The sequence below is a fragment of the Martes martes genome (genome assembly GCF_963455335.1).
Source record: "Martes martes genome assembly, chromosome: 1".
NCBI lineage: Eukaryota > Metazoa > Chordata > Mammalia > Carnivora > Mustelidae > Martes > Martes martes.
Genome location: NC_137888.1, coordinates 164,102,115 through 164,120,697, shown reverse-complemented (window position 1 = coordinate 164,120,697; position 18,583 = coordinate 164,102,115). Strand labels below are relative to the sequence as shown.

At 46.9% G+C, this 18,583-nt stretch overlaps 2 protein-coding genes across 2 annotated transcripts in view; one reads left to right on the top strand and one right to left on the bottom strand.

Annotated features, from left to right (window-relative positions):
* CAND2 (cullin associated and neddylation dissociated 2 (putative)) overlaps positions 1-12,270 on the top strand; it is a gene marked incomplete at its 5' end in the record, with an annotated part of 33,371 nt that extends 21,101 nt beyond the window's left edge. The window contains 5 exons of the mRNA XM_080796792.1: positions 333-428; positions 3,984-4,153; positions 5,453-5,617; positions 7,642-7,749; positions 10,055-12,270. Coding sequence (XP_080652918.1) covers positions 333-428; positions 3,984-4,153; positions 5,453-5,617; positions 7,642-7,749; positions 10,055-10,282 — 767 coding nt within the window. The 3' untranslated portion in view covers positions 10,283-12,270. The remainder of the gene's footprint in view (positions 1-332; positions 429-3,983; positions 4,154-5,452; positions 5,618-7,641; positions 7,750-10,054) is intronic.
* Positions 12,271-12,922: 652 nt separating this feature from the next.
* Positions 12,923-17,897, bottom strand: RPL32 (ribosomal protein L32). The gene is made up of 4 exons (XM_080796777.1): positions 17,835-17,897; positions 16,414-16,514; positions 15,582-15,763; positions 12,923-13,101 (listed from the first exon to the last, which is right to left on the bottom strand). The coding sequence occupies exons 2-4, from the start codon at positions 16,507-16,509 to the stop codon at positions 12,972-12,974; spliced, it is 408 nt and encodes a 135-aa protein (XP_080652903.1). The 5' UTR covers positions 16,510-16,514; positions 17,835-17,897; the 3' UTR covers positions 12,923-12,971.
* Positions 17,898-18,583: the final 686 nt, after the last annotated feature.

Below are 18,583 nucleotides of genomic sequence, written 5' to 3'. Positions count from 1 at the left end.
TTGAGATAATGTGTCTGAAAAATAGAACACAGCCGTAAGGCCTGAGCAAAGATCTTTGGGATGTGGATTGACCCCTGTCTTGGGTTCTTGGTTCCCTGTTTGCATCCTGCAGTGTGGTTACATGAAAACTGGGAGTTTTCCTGTCAGCCACAGCAGAGAGAATTTAGGGATAAATTTTAGGCTGCCAAGGGAAATGGGAGCATTGACGTTGCCAAAGAGGGGAGGGGTCCTGTTTTGTCTCCTGGGGAGGCAGAGAGCCTTGGTGCCTTCTGACTTGTGGGTATCCAGGGTCCACCCTGCCACTCACCAAGCAGATTCCTCTCATCCTGCAGGTCGGCCACACACACGGAGCACAGTTATCACAGCAGTCAAGTTCCTCATCTCTGACCAGCCCCATCCTATTGACCCCCTCCTGAAGAGCCTCATTGGTGAGTACCCCTTCCCTCTGCCTCCGGCCCCATTCAGTACCCCCTCCCAGCCTTTGAGTTTGAGCTGACTTTTCTTACACATGAGTCAAGGGGAGTTGGAGACCCAGGAGACTACCTCACTCTCCTGACAGGAAGTAGGGGCCTGGGTTCAAATCCCTTTGCTGGCACTGAATCACTGGGTAAGCCTAGCATGCCCCTTCTCACCTCTGAGCCTTGGTTTCCTCCTCTGTAGAATGGGGGTAAGGTTCTGAGGTTATTTCAGAGACCCTATCCATTACTGAGAGGAAGGTACTCCCTGAACATGCAGGCTCTTGTAAGTGGAAAACCACCAGCCTCTCACATGCATTGGCCTCAGTGGGCACAAAGCTGAGTAGGGCTGCATTGGAGTGGGGAGCAGCTTACGCCCTGTCTGAGGAACACTCTGTCTTGAGGAGACCAAGTAGCCTTTATTGGTGAGCCCTCTCTTTGGGGCTTTGTGGGACCAGGCTCTTCCTAGAGAAGGTAGACATTCAAAGCTCCGAGTCTGCAGGCCTGCCACTGGACCACACTGGCATCTGGCCCTTCTCCTCCAGGCAGCCTCATGGAATGTGGGGAGTCTTGGGTTGGCAGCCTGGTTCTCTGCTTCTCTCTGGCTGTGTGAGCATGGGCAGATCATCTCATCCTGAGCTATAAAATGAGCTGATCCCCACTTGCCAGTGCACTGTTGGGTGAGACCAGGGGTCAGCAGACATGCCCATGCTCGGGATTGGAGAACACGTCCAGAAGCCACAGCAATGTCTGCAGCAACTTCATCCCCTCCCCTTATCCAGGGGGCACACACTGCTGCCAGTCCTGACTTCCGTCATCGTGCCTGAGCTGCACATGCCTGGCAGCCCTAGGGACATCTGCCTGGGTGTTTGGTTCTTATTGTATGTTTGAACCAGTTCTTGAGCTCTCACTGTGTATCAGGTACAAGGCTATGTCCTTAAATACACCTCACTGCAGTTCACTCTCACAGCTCCCTGCATGGTATGTAGGCCCAGCCACATCTTACAGATGAGGAAGCAGAGGCTCAGGGAGGAGACATGGACTCAGGTCTTGCCAGCTACCCCACAGCTGTGTTCTCAGGGAGAATGGGGGAATCTAGGAGCCAGCAGGGCACAGTGCAAGGGGTCAGAGGTTGCCAACTCAGTCTGAATCCTGCTCTGCTGAAAGACTTTATGTTCTTCCCAGTGCATCATATTGGAAGTTTGCCCCTTGACGGGTCATGTTAACTCTGATCACCTGGTTAAGATGGAGACATCCAGTTTTCGCCACTCTAAAATTACTTTTTCCTGGAGCACCTGGGTAGCACGGTCAGTTGGATGACTGATTCTTGATTTTGGCTCCAGTCGTGATCCTGGGGTCGTGGGATCAAGACCCACATCAGGCTCCACACTCAGCATGGAGTCTGCTTGGGACTCTCTCTCTCCCTCTGCCCCTCCCCTACTTCTCTCTCAAATAAGTAAAATCTTTAAAATTACTTTTTGCTTTGGAATGAGTAAGTATTTTTGAATCTGTTGAAATATCCTCTTCATCATGTTTCCTTTTTTTTAAAAAAAGATTTTATTTATTTATTTGAGAGAGAAAACAAGCAGGGGGAGAGGCAGAGTCAGAGGGAGGAACAGGAACAGATTCCCTGCTGAACAGGGAGCCCAATGTGGGGCTTGCTCCCAGAACCCTGAGATTATCACCTGAGCTGACGGCAGATGCTTAACCGACTGAGCCACCCAGGTGTCCCTTCATCAAACTTCTGCCCACTACACTGAGCATCCATTGTGGTTTCTTTCCTGCCTCAGTGATTTCTGACAGTTGCCAAATGCTGACTTCCAATTCCAGCATTCCTTTCATATTTGTTAGTTTGCCTTCTATTCTCTGGAATAGAACTTTTCCTTCTCCCCCACTTATTTATTTATTCATTGATTTATTCATGTCATTATAGACTCATGGATTCCTGTTTCATTCAGTGAATTATAATTTATTATCATCTTTATTTATTTGACTCTCATGCTTGTCTTAGGTGTGGCCAGTGGGGGCCCTCAGGCTGGTTCCAAGGTTTTATTGGCATGTTTTCATTGTCCTTTGAACATATCCTGGCTTTTTGGCACAATAAGATGCTCTAGACTCGCCTTGAACTTTTCCTGCCCCAGCTCAGGAATCAGCCATTTCTCCAGGGAGCCCTGATTCCTTTGAGGGGAGAATGATACTTAGGACCCAAAACCTGGACTCTAGGTGTGCTCATTGCTACTGGGGTGCCACCGCTGCGAGGCCCTCAGCAAACAGAGCTGAGGAGTGTGTGTGTGTATGAGTATATGTACACAGACAGACACACATGGACATGAGTTACCTCCTCTCCAGTCCAGCACTGCAGGGTTCCCCCCAGCCTCCTTCTTTCCCATTCCATACCCTTCTCTTACAGGGTGAAACTCACCTCCTACTACCTATAAGATATGTATTCTGGAATACACAGAAAGTAGACTGAGAATTGCTAACCTTTATAGCTGAAAAGTCAGCATTTGTTTGTAGGGCTTTTTGTCCTTAGCTTGAGGGCATCTTATCAAAATACCTCGGAAGTTACTTGGTGAGTTGTTTCACTCTCTCATAACCTGATAGTTATGTTAATCATTTGAAATATAGTTAGGGGTTTGGTTGTTGTTATTTTTTATGCTTTTCTTTAGGGACTCACCTCATTCTTGATTTTATTTACTTACAGAGCATATGGAACATTAACATAGTTATTAAAAAGTCTAAACTGTATAAAAGGTCATACTCAGAGAAGTGCTGTGTGAATGTGCAAGTTTCTTTACCTCTCTGATCTCCAAGAGCCCTATCTATAATAATATCAAGTTACCATTTATAGAATCCTTGCTCCGTGCCAGGCCGTCTTCTATGTATTTATATTTTATATAGATTTAGTTTATGTAAATAAATATGTACTATGTAAAATAAAAATTTATATATAATAAATATATATATGTGTGTATATATATATCACATCACTACATTTTATTTTTATTTATTTTTTTTTAAGATTTTATTTATTTATTTGACAGAGAGAGAGAGATCACAAGCAGGCAGAGAGGCAGGCAGAGAGAGAGGAGGAAGCAGGCTCCCCGCTGAGCGGAGAACTCGATGTGGGGTTCGATCCCAGGACCCCGAGATCATGACCTGAGCTGAAGGCAGAGGCTTTAACCCACTGAGCCACCCAGGTGCCCCACATCACTACATTTTAAATCTTAAAAACAGTTCTCCACTATGGTACTGCTCTTACTCCCATTTGATAGATTAGACACTGAGGCTATCCAAGGTCCCATAGTTAGGCAGTGGTGGAACCTGGATTTGAACCTGTGCCAGACTCTAGTTCACATTCTTATCTGGGCTCTGAGGACTTCTGCCTGGCAAAAAAGTAGATGCTCAGAACACGTTTGCCCCCACTCAGCCAAGTCTGCCCACTAAGCAGGTAATCGAGGTCGGGGGTGGAGGTGTTCTGTGTCTTGGCCCAGCCGTCCCACACACCCCCTCTCATCTTTCCATCAGGAGAGTTTATGGAGAGCCTGCAGGACCCGGACCTGAACGTGCGCCGGGCCACCCTGGCTTTCTTCAACTCGGCTGTGCACAACAAGCCCTCGCTGGTCCGGGACCTGCTGGATGACATCCTGCCCCTCCTCTACCAGGAGACGAAGATCCGCAGGGACCTCATTCGAGAGGTGAGGCCGGAGAGGCGCAGAGCAGGAAGCCCTGGGCCTGACCAGTGGGGCTGTGGCAAGGATTCAGGTCACCTGGGGCCTAAGTCAAGTCCCACTCCTGCACTTCCTGGTTGTATGACCCTGGGCATGGGAGCGTAGGACCATTTCAGACACTCTGAGCCTCAGTTTTCTTCTTGGGCGCAATGAGGAGACTAATTTGTATCTGCATCAGAGCGTTGTGGAGGAGATTCCATGAGTTATGTCCTGCAGGGGCTCAGAACTGCTCCTGGCACACTGTCAGCCTCAGTAGGTGTTGGTGCTTCTTACTATCACTCAGCAATCAGTAGGGGTTCACTGAGGGCCAGCCCGGTGTCAGGGTGGCAGGATCAGAGCTGGACCAGACATGGTGTCTACCCCCAGGGAGCTCCTGCCCTCCTCAGGGACAGAGGCACCCATTCTGCCAGTTATTTCACTGACTTAAATCCTTAAACAAGGTTTTAAGGAGCAGAGATTAAAAGTGACTTAACAACTGTCATCATATGATATAATAAAAAGGTTTGAAACACCTGGCATTGCCGAGGAGGAAGGGACTGTGTTTAGAGAGGGGTTGAAAGTTTCCCAAAAGAGGGGGCCTTTAATTGGGGCTTTGAGGGGTGGGAAGGAGTTTACCATTAAGAACAGAGCCTTGTGGTTAAAAGCTTCAGAGACCTGGGTTTTTTAATTCCAGTTCAGCTACTTACTAGCTGTATGTTCTTTGGCGAGTTAATTAACCTCTTTGACCCTAGTTTCCTCATATGTTAAATGGGGTTATTGGTAATACTGTCTCCCTAGGGCTGTTGTGATGCTTGAGTAAAATGTCATTTGTCAAGCACTCAGCACAGTGGTTTGCATCTTATCACTGCTCCGTAGACCATAATAATTATTGTTACTGGTTTTTAAAATATTTTATTTATTTATTTTAGAGAGAGAGGGTGGGTGTGAGTGAGCCGAAGGAGAGGGAGAGAGAATCTGAAGCAGACACCAGGCTCAGTGTAGAGCCTGATGCGGGGCTCCATCCCGCAACCACAAGATCATGACCTGAGCTGAAACCAAGAGTCAGACGCTTAAAACCGACTGAGCCACCCAGGCACCCATGTTACTGTTATCATCGGAGGACATTGCAGGCTGAGCAAAGGCAAGAGGCTTGAGAGTACGAGGCTTGATTCGGTGACAGAACACAATACTGAACAAGGGAGGTGGGGTGTGCAGCAGGGACTGAGGGAGGTGTCCTTACACCCTAGAGTCCCATCCCGTAACCCTCATCATCCTTCCGTCCTGCAGGTGGAGATGGGGCCCTTCAAGCACACGGTGGACGACGGGCTGGACGTGCGGAAGGCAGCCTTTGAGTGCATGTACTCGCTGCTTGAGAGCTGCCTGGGCCGGCTGGACATCTGCGAGTTCCTAAACCACGTGGAGGATGGCCTGAAGGACCACTATGATATCCGGGTAGGACAGGCCCCCCGGCCAGAACAGCGCCCACCCCATACCAAGGGGACAGGCGAGCACCACTGGGGCCCACTGCTTGTTTGTCCCCCACTCTCCACCCCAGGCAACCCCATGAAGATAACTGCATTGTTCTCTCTCTCTCTCTCTCTTTTTTAAAAGATTTTATTTATTTATTTGACAGAGTTCACAAGTAGGCAGAGAGACAGGCAGATGGTGGGGGAAGCAGGCTCCCCACTGAGCAGAGAGCCGGATGTGGGGCTCGATCCCAGGACCCTGAGGTCATGACCAACCGGAAGGCAGAGGCTTTAACCTACTGAGCCACCCAGGCGCCCCTCTCATTTTTTATTTTTTTTTTTAAGTATTTTATGTATTATTTGACAGAGAGAGCAGGGGGTGGGGCAGAGGGAGAAGCAGACTCCTCACTGAGCAAGGAGCCTGATGTGGAACTCCATCCCAGGACCCTGGAATCATGGCCTGAGCTGAAGTCAGATGCTTAACCGACTGAGCCTGATTTTTTCCTGATTATCAGTCAGGAAAAGAGGCAAGTTGGGGCACTCTCTCTGTCAAATAAATAAATAAATAATCTTAAAAAAAAAAAAAAAGAAAGAAAGAGAGCCAAGCTCTCAAACACCTTTGGTGGGAGTCTACACTGGGTGAGCTCTTTGGAGGACGGTTTAGCCATAACAAGAAACATTTAGAATTCTTCAACACGTTCTTGATCTAGCAGTTCCATCTCCATAAACAGAGCCTTTGGACTCACTCCTAGAAATGTGTTTGGAGTTTTTATGTTTAAGATTGTTCTTCCCAGCTCTGTGGGAGTTGGGGAAAGCTGGTGGCTTCCTGAATGTCCACCCATCAGTGGGCTGGGTACCTCTGGTCATGGAATGCTGGCTGCACTGAGAAGAGTGAGCCAGGTCCCTTCGCACTGATGTGAGAGACAGCCAAGCCCCACTGTCGATTGATAAAAGCCAGTTGTTTTTACAGGCATTTTCCCCATGCTACCCATTCTGGCCCCATCATCCTCTTGTCTGTCCTCCCAGGAGCACCGGACAGGGCCTGACATCAGTGCCACATTCGGACCCCAGTGTCCGGGCTCCCTCTGGTATTGAGGAGGGTGGGTATGACATGTCTTGAGCCCCCAGAGTTATCTTGTTGAGTCTACACCATATCCTTGGACAGTGTAGCCCACTTTATAGGGGTGAGACCAGAGAGCTGGTGGGTTCAAGGGCACCAGCTGGGCGGTGGAGGAGCCCTGGGTCGCAGCTTGTGCTCTGTAATGCTGTGCTCTTTGCTGCTGTGGCCCTGGTCACCCTCCTTTGCCATGGTTTTGGGGGGGGATCGGGGCAGGGTAGACAGTGGAGGGGTTGGGTAGGGCACGTAGAATCCAGACAACCATCCTTTATGGTGTGGAGCGCTGGTTGACTATTTTCCCAAGAAAACTTGACCATTTTCCCAAGAGGTCAGCATTAGTCTCCAGCAGGCCGCATCCAGGCCTGTGGATGTGTTTGGCTGGCTCACACAGTAGTTTGTTTGTTTGCTTTTTAACTGGGTGTCAACATTTAAAAGTTGAGAGATCTTCCATGAAAATCAGAGTGTCTTTGGAAAGCAGGCCATCAGCCGAGGCCACATTCCCACAGCCACTATTGGCTGGAGCTGAGAGCTATGGTCTGGAGTATGGGCTCCTGACTCCTGCCCAGTTGCCCTCTGGCCCTCTTCACTCATGGCCAGTATCTGCCTGGCCCTGTGGGCATCTGAGCTGGAGAATCGCCCCCTCCCTGGTGCCTCTTCTGATCTGATCCTCCCCAGGTCAGCCAGGCATGGGAGCCATTGCCACTCACAGTTTATAGATAAGGAAACTGAAGCCCAGAGCAGGAGAGACTCTGGCAGGGCCCTGGTGGGAATTAGTGCTAGAGTTTGGACCTGAGCTCCAAGTGTTGGGACCAGAGCCTCTGATCTCCGTGGGCTCTGCTCCCTTTGGTCCTGGGCCATTTCACCACGAACTCTGTCTGCTTCCTCCTGGGTAGATGCTGACCTTCATCATGCTCGCCCGACTGGCTACCCTGTGTCCCGCACCCGTTCTGCAGAGAGTGGACCGGCTCATTGAGCCACTCAGGGCCACCTGCACCGCCAAGGTACCTCCCTCCCCCCACCCCACTTAGCGCCGGGCACACCTGCAGATTGCTCACAGTTACCCTTTATAGGTGGTGTATGAAGGGCTTCATTTCATTGTTGTTGTCCTCCTGTAAGGTACTTCTTATTGTCACCACTGTATACACAGGGGAGCAGAGACTCAGAGAGGTGAAGTTATGGACCTAGGCTACCCAGCTAGTAAATTGCAGAGCTGAGATTCAAATCCAGCTCCTTCTTTCATTCATTAAACATTTCCTGGGTGCTGGGCCTTGTTGCAAGGTACTAGGGATACAACATTGAACATGGTGGGTTCCCCACTCCCAAATCCTTTTTTTTTTTTTAAAGATTGTATTTATTTATTTGAGAGAGAGCAAGAGAGCGAGCGAGCATGAAGGGGGTAAGGGCAGAGGGAAAAGCAGATTTCCCACTGAGCAGGGAGCTTGATGTGGGGCTCCATCTCAAGACTCAGGGATCATGACCCAAGTTGAAGGCACACGTTTAATCAGCTGAGCCACCCAGGCTCCCCGCTACTCCCACATCCTAATTGGGAAACCGAGTGAGACTCTTGGAAAGATAGAAACCATTGATTGGTTGATTGATACAGGGCAGAGTTGCTGATAAGCTAGAGTGCCTCAAGGATCCAGGGGAGGGATTCGGAGCCAGAGGCCTAGGGGCAACATGCAGTGTTGGGAACAGAGCCTGGCATACCCAGGGGGTATCCAGTAATTACCTGGTGACTAAAAGAACTAACTTGGATTTTGAAAGGGTGGGAATTAACCAAAAAGTGGTAGAGTATTTCAGTTTGGAGTTTAAGGAGGAGAGATACCCACAGAACAGTGATTTTCAAGTAGCAAAACCTTTTCCAATAAAATAAAATCTTCTGTGGATAAAACATTAAAATTGGTGGTTTCTTAATAGATAGAAACCTGCCTTGTAAGTTTCCCTTTGTAACATATGTGAGTATGAAGTCAAAAGAAGCTGTGTTTCTGCAGGACTCTTGCAGTCTTGACTATTTCAGTGGCCAAATCATTTCTAATTTTCTTTGAGCCGTTTGGCATGGAGGAAGATCGCAGTTCCCAGGGAAGGACTGCAGACCCGCCTTCACTCAGCCCAGATGGCAAGAGGAGCTTCAATCTGAGGCCCACATATAGGCCACTCGGTCTGGCTGCAGAGGACGCTGTTTGTCAGGCACTGAGATGAGAACTTGCTGCATCTGTGTCCATGATCCCTCATCTGCTGAAACCTACTAAGCTCTGGAACTTGTTTGACAACAAATCTTGACTTGAACTGGCCTGAGGCTATTTATGGCTTTTCTCTCTCGCTGTGACACGCATAATATTCTTTCATTTTTCATATAGTAGGGGAAATATTCATGTATTTGATTACATGATACTGTACCACGTTGTCAGCACACTATCCCCTTTCTAACCCTCTCCCCCTCCCCACCCGCCAAATCCTGAATTCCAAAAGCACACCTGGCCCCAAGGGTTTCAGAGCAGAGGATATGGACCTGTGTTAAGCCATTTAACCCTCAAAGTAACTCTATGGAAAGGAGGCTCTTCTGTACAGAAAGGGAAGTGCAGCTCAAAGTGACAACCTGAAGTCACAGTGCTTACAGGGCAGAGCATTTGAACCCAAGACTGTCCAACCCCAGTGCCAAGCTCTTAACCTCTACACTGGAATCTTGAGGGGGAAGAGTCTTTGTCTGGGCCAAGTCAGCAGCCTCAAGAGGAATCCGGACTTTATTTCATAAGGAGTGGGGCAGTTCCGAGATTCTCTAAGTGGGAGAGGGTAGGGGATGAAGAAACAAGACAGGCAAGGCAGTTTGAGGGGTTTCCTGCAAAGATTAGCTTGCAGGGGCAGGCACCTGAGTGGGGGGGTGGGGGACGAGGCCAGCAAGGTGACTGTCATGGTGATCCAGTCATTGAGTTAAGTCATGGTACCAAGAGTCTGTTTTAAGCACAGTAAGAAAAGATAGGCTGAATCCTGTCAGGGGAAGGATAACTGAACACTTTACAGCATTTATCACCATCCAGTTATTTATTAATAAAAAGAAAGGTGGGCAGTTTAGATTGGTTGGTCGGAGGTCCCCTAGGTGACCTTGAGGTTGATTTAATGACAAAGAATCCCCCTCTGGGGAAACCCACTGGGGTAAAAGCGCAGAAGAAACCTCAGGCTGGAACCACAGTGTGCTGTGGTTTAAACTGGGAAGGATACAGGTGGTTGGGACGAATCCAGAGACCAGTGAAGGAGCTGTGTTGTGATGCTAAGTTCAATAAAGAATGGCTTGTTGTTTTCCTACTTTAGGTCAAAGCTGGTTCTGTGAAGCAGGAATTTGAGAAGCAAGACGAGCTGAAACGCTCTGCGATGAGGGCAGTGGCCGCCCTGCTGACCATCCCAGAAGTAGGGAAAAGCCCCATCATGGCTGACTTCTCTTCCCAAATCCGATCCAACCCCGAACTTGCTGCCCTCTTTGAAAGCATCCAGAAGGATTCTGCTTCAGCCCCCAACACAGACTCGATGGAGCTCAGCTAGTACCCCCCCAACCCTGCCCCCAGGTGGGCCCTTACTTAAGAGAAGGAGGCCTACCCAAGCCCGAGGCCTCACTGTCCCCCTGCCCGCCACAGGCCTCTCTACTTTTGCCCTTTTGTCATCTCACTGGGGGCCCTCCTGCTCCTGGTCGGGGCTTACAGTGCCTTCTCCAGGGACCCCCAACTCGAGGCCCCAGCAGGAGCTGCAAGGTTGCCAACAGTTGGGCCCTTTAACTCAGGACAGTCATTCAAAGAAACAGGGCATGGACATTTTCCAAGCCCTTCCACACAAACATAGATGTGTGACTTCACACAGGGCGGTCTGTACCTTCAAATCGGGGAGTCCCTGCCTCACTAAGGACAAAGTAGTGTTTAGAAATACTCTTATGCTCACAGCTGCAGAAGTTTGGGAGACAGCCGGCTGGCCTCCCTGCCCACCAGTGTCCCACATTTGTCACTCACACCTCTCCCACTCTTCACTTCACTTGATCTGATAAGCCAAACATTAGTGCTGGGTGGGCATCTTGAAGACTCAAGCTACTTCTCTGAGCTTTAACATTTTAGAATTCAAAATGCTTTACTTTCTAATTGGCAGTAATGAATCTGAAATTTTTTTTTGCAGGGGGAGGGGGGCCAGGATAGGGAATTAGATCTAGTTTTTCTGTTTTTTTTTCCTAATTTCGAAACTCTTATGTAGCCAACCGGGAAATAAGTACCAAGAAAGTACAGACCATCTTTCATGTCACCCACCTAGGTGTCAACAGTTGGTTTGTGTCCTGAGGAAGACTTTGAACATGTTGTTTCTAGTTTTTAGTATTGAAGACACAAATATTAAACAATAGGCTAAAGAATTTTCTGTGCTATCCCAGGTTAATAAAGGACAGACCTAGTGTTACTTTTTCTGTGCACACTTCCTCTACTCAGTAGACCACTGTCTGTATACTTCCCAAGTCAACTTAAAGAAATCATGGAAACAACCCAACAATTAACTCAAATGTTTCAGACTGGGCTTTGAACTGGATGGAGGCAGGCAACCTGTAATTTACATACCCAATTTAGGGGACTTAAATCCACTCATGGCTAGCATGCCAAGAAAATTTGTTAACCAGGCTAGTATTTCTGCTCAGTTGACCAGGCTGGTAGGGAAAACACCCTATAAGTGATTGTCTTGTTCTTGAGTACCTCATGCCACATCCCCGACTATACTGCCCTTCGTTGCCAGTTCTTAGAAAGTGCTATCATGACCTTATAGACATGCCTCTTTCTTGTGCTTTGCAAATACTGCATTTTTTTACAAAATGAAGGTTTGTGGCAACCCTGTGTTCAGCCAAATCTATCAATACCATTTTCCCAACAGCATTTGCTCACTTCCTGTCGTATTTTGTTAATTCTCAGACTACTTCACTTTTTCATTATTATGTTATGGTGATGTGATCATTGATGTTACTGCTCATGCCTGAAGATGTGACTGAATTGCTGCAATCTCGTGAGAAAACTTTAATGGAATTGCTTCTTATGAGCAAAAAATTCGTTGAGATGGGATCCACTCCTGAAGATGCTGGATTGTTGAAATGACAACAAAGAACTGAAGAATATTACATCAACTTAGTTGATGAAGTAGTGGTAGGGTCTGAGGAGACAGGACTCCGGATTTTGAAAGCTCTCTGGGTGAAGTGCTAACAGTATCATGCTACAGAGAAATCATTCTTGACTCAGTCAATGCAGTCAACTTCAGGGTCTTCATTTTTAGAAACTGCCATAGCCACCCCAGCCTTCAGCAGCCACCACCCTGATCAGTCAGCTGCCATCAACATGGAGGTTAAGACCTTCCACCAGCAAAGATCACAACTCAAAATACGTTTAGCACTTTTGCACTAGATGGTTAGCATTTTTTGCAATAAACTTATTTTTAAATTAAGGTATGAATTGTCTAGACATGCTATTGCACATAATAAATTTTAACAGTATAAACAACTTTTATATGCACTCAGAAACCAGAAAATGCATTTGATTTGCTTCATCAGTGGTTTGAAACCAAACCGCAGGATCTTGAGAAGTATGCCTGTAATTCACATAGCTAAATTCTAGCTTTTGCAGCCTAAGGTTTAGGGCTGTATTCGAAAAGGCAGCTTGATTGTTAAATCCTGAGTATATCAAGAGGCCCAATGATGTTAAGAATCCCAGCCTTCAGAAACTGTTGTTAAGTTACCTGAAAGCAGCAAGCTGGGGGAGGGTTATAAAAGGGAGACCGAAAGTTATCTTCAGACATCCACGGCTAATCGTAGAGGGATCTGTGGATCATCCTGTCATGTTTTTGTTCAGAGGCTACCTCACAAGAACTACATACAGTGACCATTTCCAAATTTAGAAAGTGAGGCTAAGAATGACTACTTGCTCTGAGCTGCAAGGTCCTTCAATCAAAGGTCTTAGAATGTTCCTTGGTCTGAGCCCAAGTCTCTCCCAGCCTCAACTGGAGCTGATAAAGCTGCTCTGGGCACCAGAGGCCTGTGCCCTATCAAGAATGAAGTATCCTTATAAACAAACCCCTTCCAAATGGAGGATTCCACAGAGCATGAATGGGCCAAAGAATAATCTCCATGAACAAGTTGTCATGGTAAGACACCAAGGAGGGAAATGCCAGATGGTAGTTTAATGGTTTTATTAACACAAATATGACGTGCACAACAAGCTGTCTATTCATTTTCTTCGCTACGCAGCCTGGCGTTGGGATTGGTGACTCTGATCGCCAGCTGGGCTGCTCTTTCCACAATAGCTTTGCGGTTCTTGGAGGAGACGTTGTGAGCAATCTCTGCACAGTAAGATCTGGAAGAGAAGCAGTTAGTGAGTATGGAGCAAGCCAGATGAACACACACTCCAGAGTTTCCCTGGGAGGGCAGCAGTTTTGGGTCACATCACCTCCAGAGCCACAGCACAGAGCCATGAGGGCTCTGGCAAAGTTGATTAACAAGACCCACACAGTCCCAAATCCTAACTTTTCTAAATTCCATGGTACCAGCAATAGGACTCTTCAAGTATTTACTGATAGTGACAGAAGTACTCACTGTCCCCTCATTTAATCCTTACAAGCAGCCTTGTAATCCAGGTATTGCCTCCTCTTACAGACAAACCATGACCCTTAAAGGTGCAAGTGAATTCCCAAGTAAGATACTTAGAAATGGACAGGGCTAGGATGGCTCAGTCCCAGATTCCAAGCTCAAACGTTCTCCCCCAATCCTTTCACAGTCAATCTGCCCAACACAGAGCAGTCTCAGGGAGCTTAGACTTGCCCATTAAGTTCTTAAACTCTCTGCAAAGCAAGAGGAGAATCCAACAGTCTGATTAAGCCATGGGTTTCCTGGCCCAGACATTAACATTTTACTTGTTTGACTGCTGCAGACAAAATTCAAATTGAGAAGTAACATTGCCTGAAGTCACCCAGCAATAATATTTCCTGAGTATCTGGCTGGCAGATACTGTTGAAATCTACTCATTCCTCACAGCTGCACCAGGCCCCAGTTCGGTAACAAATTGGCCTAATGAGAACATTTCAGTGAAGTTATGACACCATCAAGAGCAGATTAAGACAAGACACTCTCGGGGCATCCGACTGGCTCAGTTGGTAGAGCATGGGACCCTGAGATCAAGAGTCACACGCTCTACCCCTAGAGGAATTTCAGCAAAGACAGAAAGAAAGCTATAAGGAGTGACTAAATCAGGCAATGAACATACATAAGTTCTTTTTAAGAACTCTAGCAAGGCAACTGTATGTGAATAAACACAATTAAACTAGAAAAAAAAAAAAAAAAAAAAAAAAAAAAAGAACTCTAGCAAAATAGCTGAAGTGTGAGATAAGCAAACCCAAAGAATTTTTATCTTCTATAAAGAAGTCCACTCAAGCTCAAAGTAGCTGTATTTTGAAATGTTCCAATAATCTTTTTCAACACTTAAAGCTTTTTCCAAAAATACCGCAAGTCCATATCCACATGTGTATTTAATAACCAATCAATCACTATATGTATTATCTTAAATACTTCTGTCTGCCCAGGTATTTTCCCCACACATGACAATCATTTCAAATATACACGTTAACACTCCACCCAGTGCTTATACTCCCATCATTCACAAATTGTATTTTCAACTGCTCAAACTGAACAACTGTTCAATTGTTTCTAAATGCTTTTAGGGATAAGTATCCAGAAATGGAACTTGTGGATTAAAGGTCATAGATTTCAAATACTTCTATGGCTCCAGACACAAACTGCCAAGCTATTTAAGAGTATCTTTTTGGTAACCAGCGACACCAGCACGCAGCATTTCTGCTACACAAAATTGCATCTTTCTGTCACAATTCTCCATCCACCCAATTGGGGTTTGGACAGCCATCCCTAATTCCTGTGTTCACCCAAGGATTTTCAAAGGAAAATTTCCAGTATCCCAACACCCAGTTAAATTCCCAACCTAGAAAACTCAACCAAAGTGAGAATAATGGCTTCATTTATTTCTATTACTTGTGCCTACAATCACTACAGATGAAAGATCTTTGTAAGCAAGCACACACAGATCCTATAGTTAGTTACCCTCTTCACATCCTAATTAAGAAAACAGGTTTTCAGCTTCTGTTTAATAGGAAGGAAGAAAACCGTCCTCTGCTTTACCAAAGAAACACCATTCCCTCCAAACCAGATTCAAAGCATCCAAATCACTTCCCGCGTGAAATGTTTTCTCATCCCACCGCCCTAATTTTGGCCTCAGCAAACCCCAAGTCTTTCTTACACAGCGCTCATGAAGTATCTAATTTTCTCAAAATACTTGAAAGTAATGCTGTGAACCCTTCGTGCATTCTTGCATCTCTACAACTTTGTGCAAGTCATCATCTGCCTGCCAAGTCTTCCTCCTTTTCTCCATCTCAGAATAGAGCTCCTTATCAGGCAACTCGTCCATCCCCATAGCCTTCTGAAGGAAGATACCCATGGCCACAGCACTAAGTGCCCCTTTGGTCTGAGGCTATATCTGATATCCCCCCCCACCTCCATACAGAGCAATGTTCTGCAAAGAACTGCCAAAAGGATACCAGTGTTTGTATTACTGGGCAAAGTCCTTCTCTTTCCAGATCTCAGGTCTCTACACTTTTCAGGTAAGTTCCCTTACCCTACTCCAGCAAAGGAAATACTTCAAAGTCCCCAACAAGCATTCTTTAAGCTCCTGAGAGAACATACAACTCTTCTAAATGCTAGAGTCCCTACCAAAAATGCTCACAGATGCAGACTTCTGACACTTGAACCCAGAGGTGGCACCCAACTCACTTGTTGCACATCAGCAGCACTTCAAGCTCCTTGACATTGTGCACTAGGAACTTCCTGAAGCCACTGGGCAACATGTGCTTTGTCTTCTTGTTGCTCCCGTAACCAATGTTGGGCATCAAGATCTGGCCCTTGAATCTTCTGCGCACCCTATTGTCAATGCCTCTGGGCTTCCGCCAGTTGCGCTGAAATAAACACAGGAGGGTTAGTGTCTTTGCTAACAACTTTTCCTTTTGGAGGAAAAAAAGAGGACTCAATGAAAATTAAATATGCCAAACAGTAGCTATCTGGGTTACAGTATTTCACTACAGCTTTTTATATACACACACACACACACACACATTTTGTGGTGGAAAAAATAGGGGCTCCTGCATTTGACTACCAGGAATAGACTCACATCCACTCTCCTCAACAAAGGAAAAGCAGACTACATATGATAGAATGTGAAGAGGCTGTATATAAAGTTAAGATGAAGAGTGAAGAGCATGGGTTTCAACAATGCCCCGAAGATGTTAAGTTTTCTCATCATAAAAATAAGGACAATTAATCTACTCTAATGTCTTGAGGCCACCTAAAATGATTCAAGCCTCCAGACACCTCAAAAGAGTCAAGTGTCCCTGACCATTTAAATTTCAATTTATATTATAATCAAGGTGACTGAGTGCCAGTAAGGCATACTCAGGGAGACTGAGTTTCTGGAAAGCTCTACCACCAAACAGAGTTGTTCATCTGCCAAAGGTGCTCTCTCGACCAGGTGATGCCAGAAGTCCAGAAGCCCATTTAGGAGTTCCTTTCTCCACCCCAATGAATACTTCCAGCCCAGGACAATATATACCTTAATTTTGACATATCGGTCTGACTGGTGCCGGATGAACTTCTTGGTCCTCTTTTTAACGATCTTGGGCTTCACCAAAGGTCTGAGGGCAGCCATGATGCCTTCAAGAAAGAGGCAGAGATGGTGTCAAGCAGTCCTGGAAGGAGGCTTTCCTGCACAGGGGTTGAACGTTGTTGCAGAGTGTCTTCCAATCACCAGCTACTGAGCAAACTGGGAATGGAATGGGTACCTCTGCCAGGCTTGCTTTCCCTCCCGTCTCCGAAGCTGGCAGAATACTAACCACTCTCCAGACGCGATCCTGGGAGGTCAAGGGTCACGTCACCCCCTAAAGCCAAGGAAGAATGCTAACAGCTGATCTAAGACAAATCGACCCCAAATGTTCTCAACTTGCATAGGGCAGCAAATCTCACTTCCAGTATCCCAAACCCTAGACAGTCCAATTTGCTCTTAGTTAGGCAGAGCTTGGGCAGGCTACAAGAACCGGGGTCTTAGTTCTTTCACCTGCAAAATGGCAAGGATACTGCACACTGAATGCCTGCAGTGACTGAACGCAAGCAGACCTAAAGAGAAACCTGTGTTTCCCTGAGGGCTGTTGCTCTGCAATTCCCTCACCACAGGCCTACAAAACCACGATGTACTCAGAACATATTTCTAGGCCTCTGAACTTCCGTTCTACCCGGAGATCATCCGAGTCTCAATTTAGAACCCTCCTCGAAGCGGACTTCCCGGTTACCCCATTTTTTCCTCCTGCAGCACACTTTCTGTTCTAGTCTCCTCACCGCCTCTTTTAACACCCGGTGAAGTGCGCAGCGAACGTCGTGTTCGATAAACGAACGCACCCCCGCCCGCAACACGATTTCCTCGCAGGACGCGGTTTTATATTCCCGGAGACCCTGACCCGCCATCAGCATTTCTGTTAACGGAACTAATCAACTCGCAGCTCACGGTGGCTGGTCTGTTTTGTTAGATGATCCGGCCGCAGCAGCACCCCCAAGACCAACCAGAAAACTGCAGAGGAAGCAGCGTCCGTCAGCAGAAACAGAAAATACACGCGGGCACACTTCACTGACCAAGGTGATTCGAGTATTCGTCATCACACCCGAACCCTCTGGTCGCTCCACGGCTCCCACAAGCTCCCTCAGGCTAGACCCGAAGGGCGACCTTCACTCCCAGGGCTCAAACAAGCTGTCCGCAACACTGAGAGAGACAACAGGCGGCCTCCGTAGAAGGGCAAGTGGCCCTGGGAAGCGAACCTCCATCATCGGCTGGGCCGCTTCGTTCTGTTCCCGTACATACACCAGCCAACTGACAAGGACAAAGCCCGCCAAGACAACTGCATGGAAGGGCAAGCCTCCTCACCACGAAGCGACAAGAACAGATGCAGGCCGCACAGATGCGGATGGACAACGATTAAAACTCACCCAGTAACAGACGGCTGCCACCTCCGCAGGCAGCGCCAAGGAAGAGAGGGGAAGGTGGCGCGCGAGGGCTGATGGGACTTAACCTCTGGGTCCTGGCCGGGGGGAAAAAGAGCACTTCCGGTTCTTCGTCCTTCAAAGAAAAGACAGACACTTCAGAGAATACTACTGGAAAAAAAAAGTCGAGGGATACCTTTGTTTTCCTAGATATTAATATCTGCGAGTTGTACTGAGAATTTTTCATACCTGCTGTTGGGACTACATAGAACATTTGGAATTCTTTCTGAGCTTCTAAGACCTGGGGGGGGGGGGCATACACTTCCGCCAGAAATTGAAGCCATTCTTCCGGAGAAGAATCCAGTTTTTTTTTAATTATTTCCGCCCGCGTTTGTTCTGCTGCTAAGTGCGCCTCTTCGTGGCCAGGAGGGAACAAAACAGAGACTTCTTAATTCCCTCACGTGAATGTGTAGAGTAATATAGCAATGAGACTGTAACAGCTATCATTCGATGGGTTTTACTCTCCTTCCCACAATTCTGTGAGGTAGTTCTCTTATTTCCCCCATTTTACATATGTAGAAACGGGAGTTTGGGGATTCGACTCCAAAATCCACACTTCTAATCATTAGGTTAATCTGCTTAGTGTTAAATTGTTCTTGGTTTTGACTTACTTAGATTTTGTTTTTAAGATTGTTGTAAAAAAATCACATTTCAGGATAAAAAATATTGCGCCTTGATTCCACAATTTGAACACA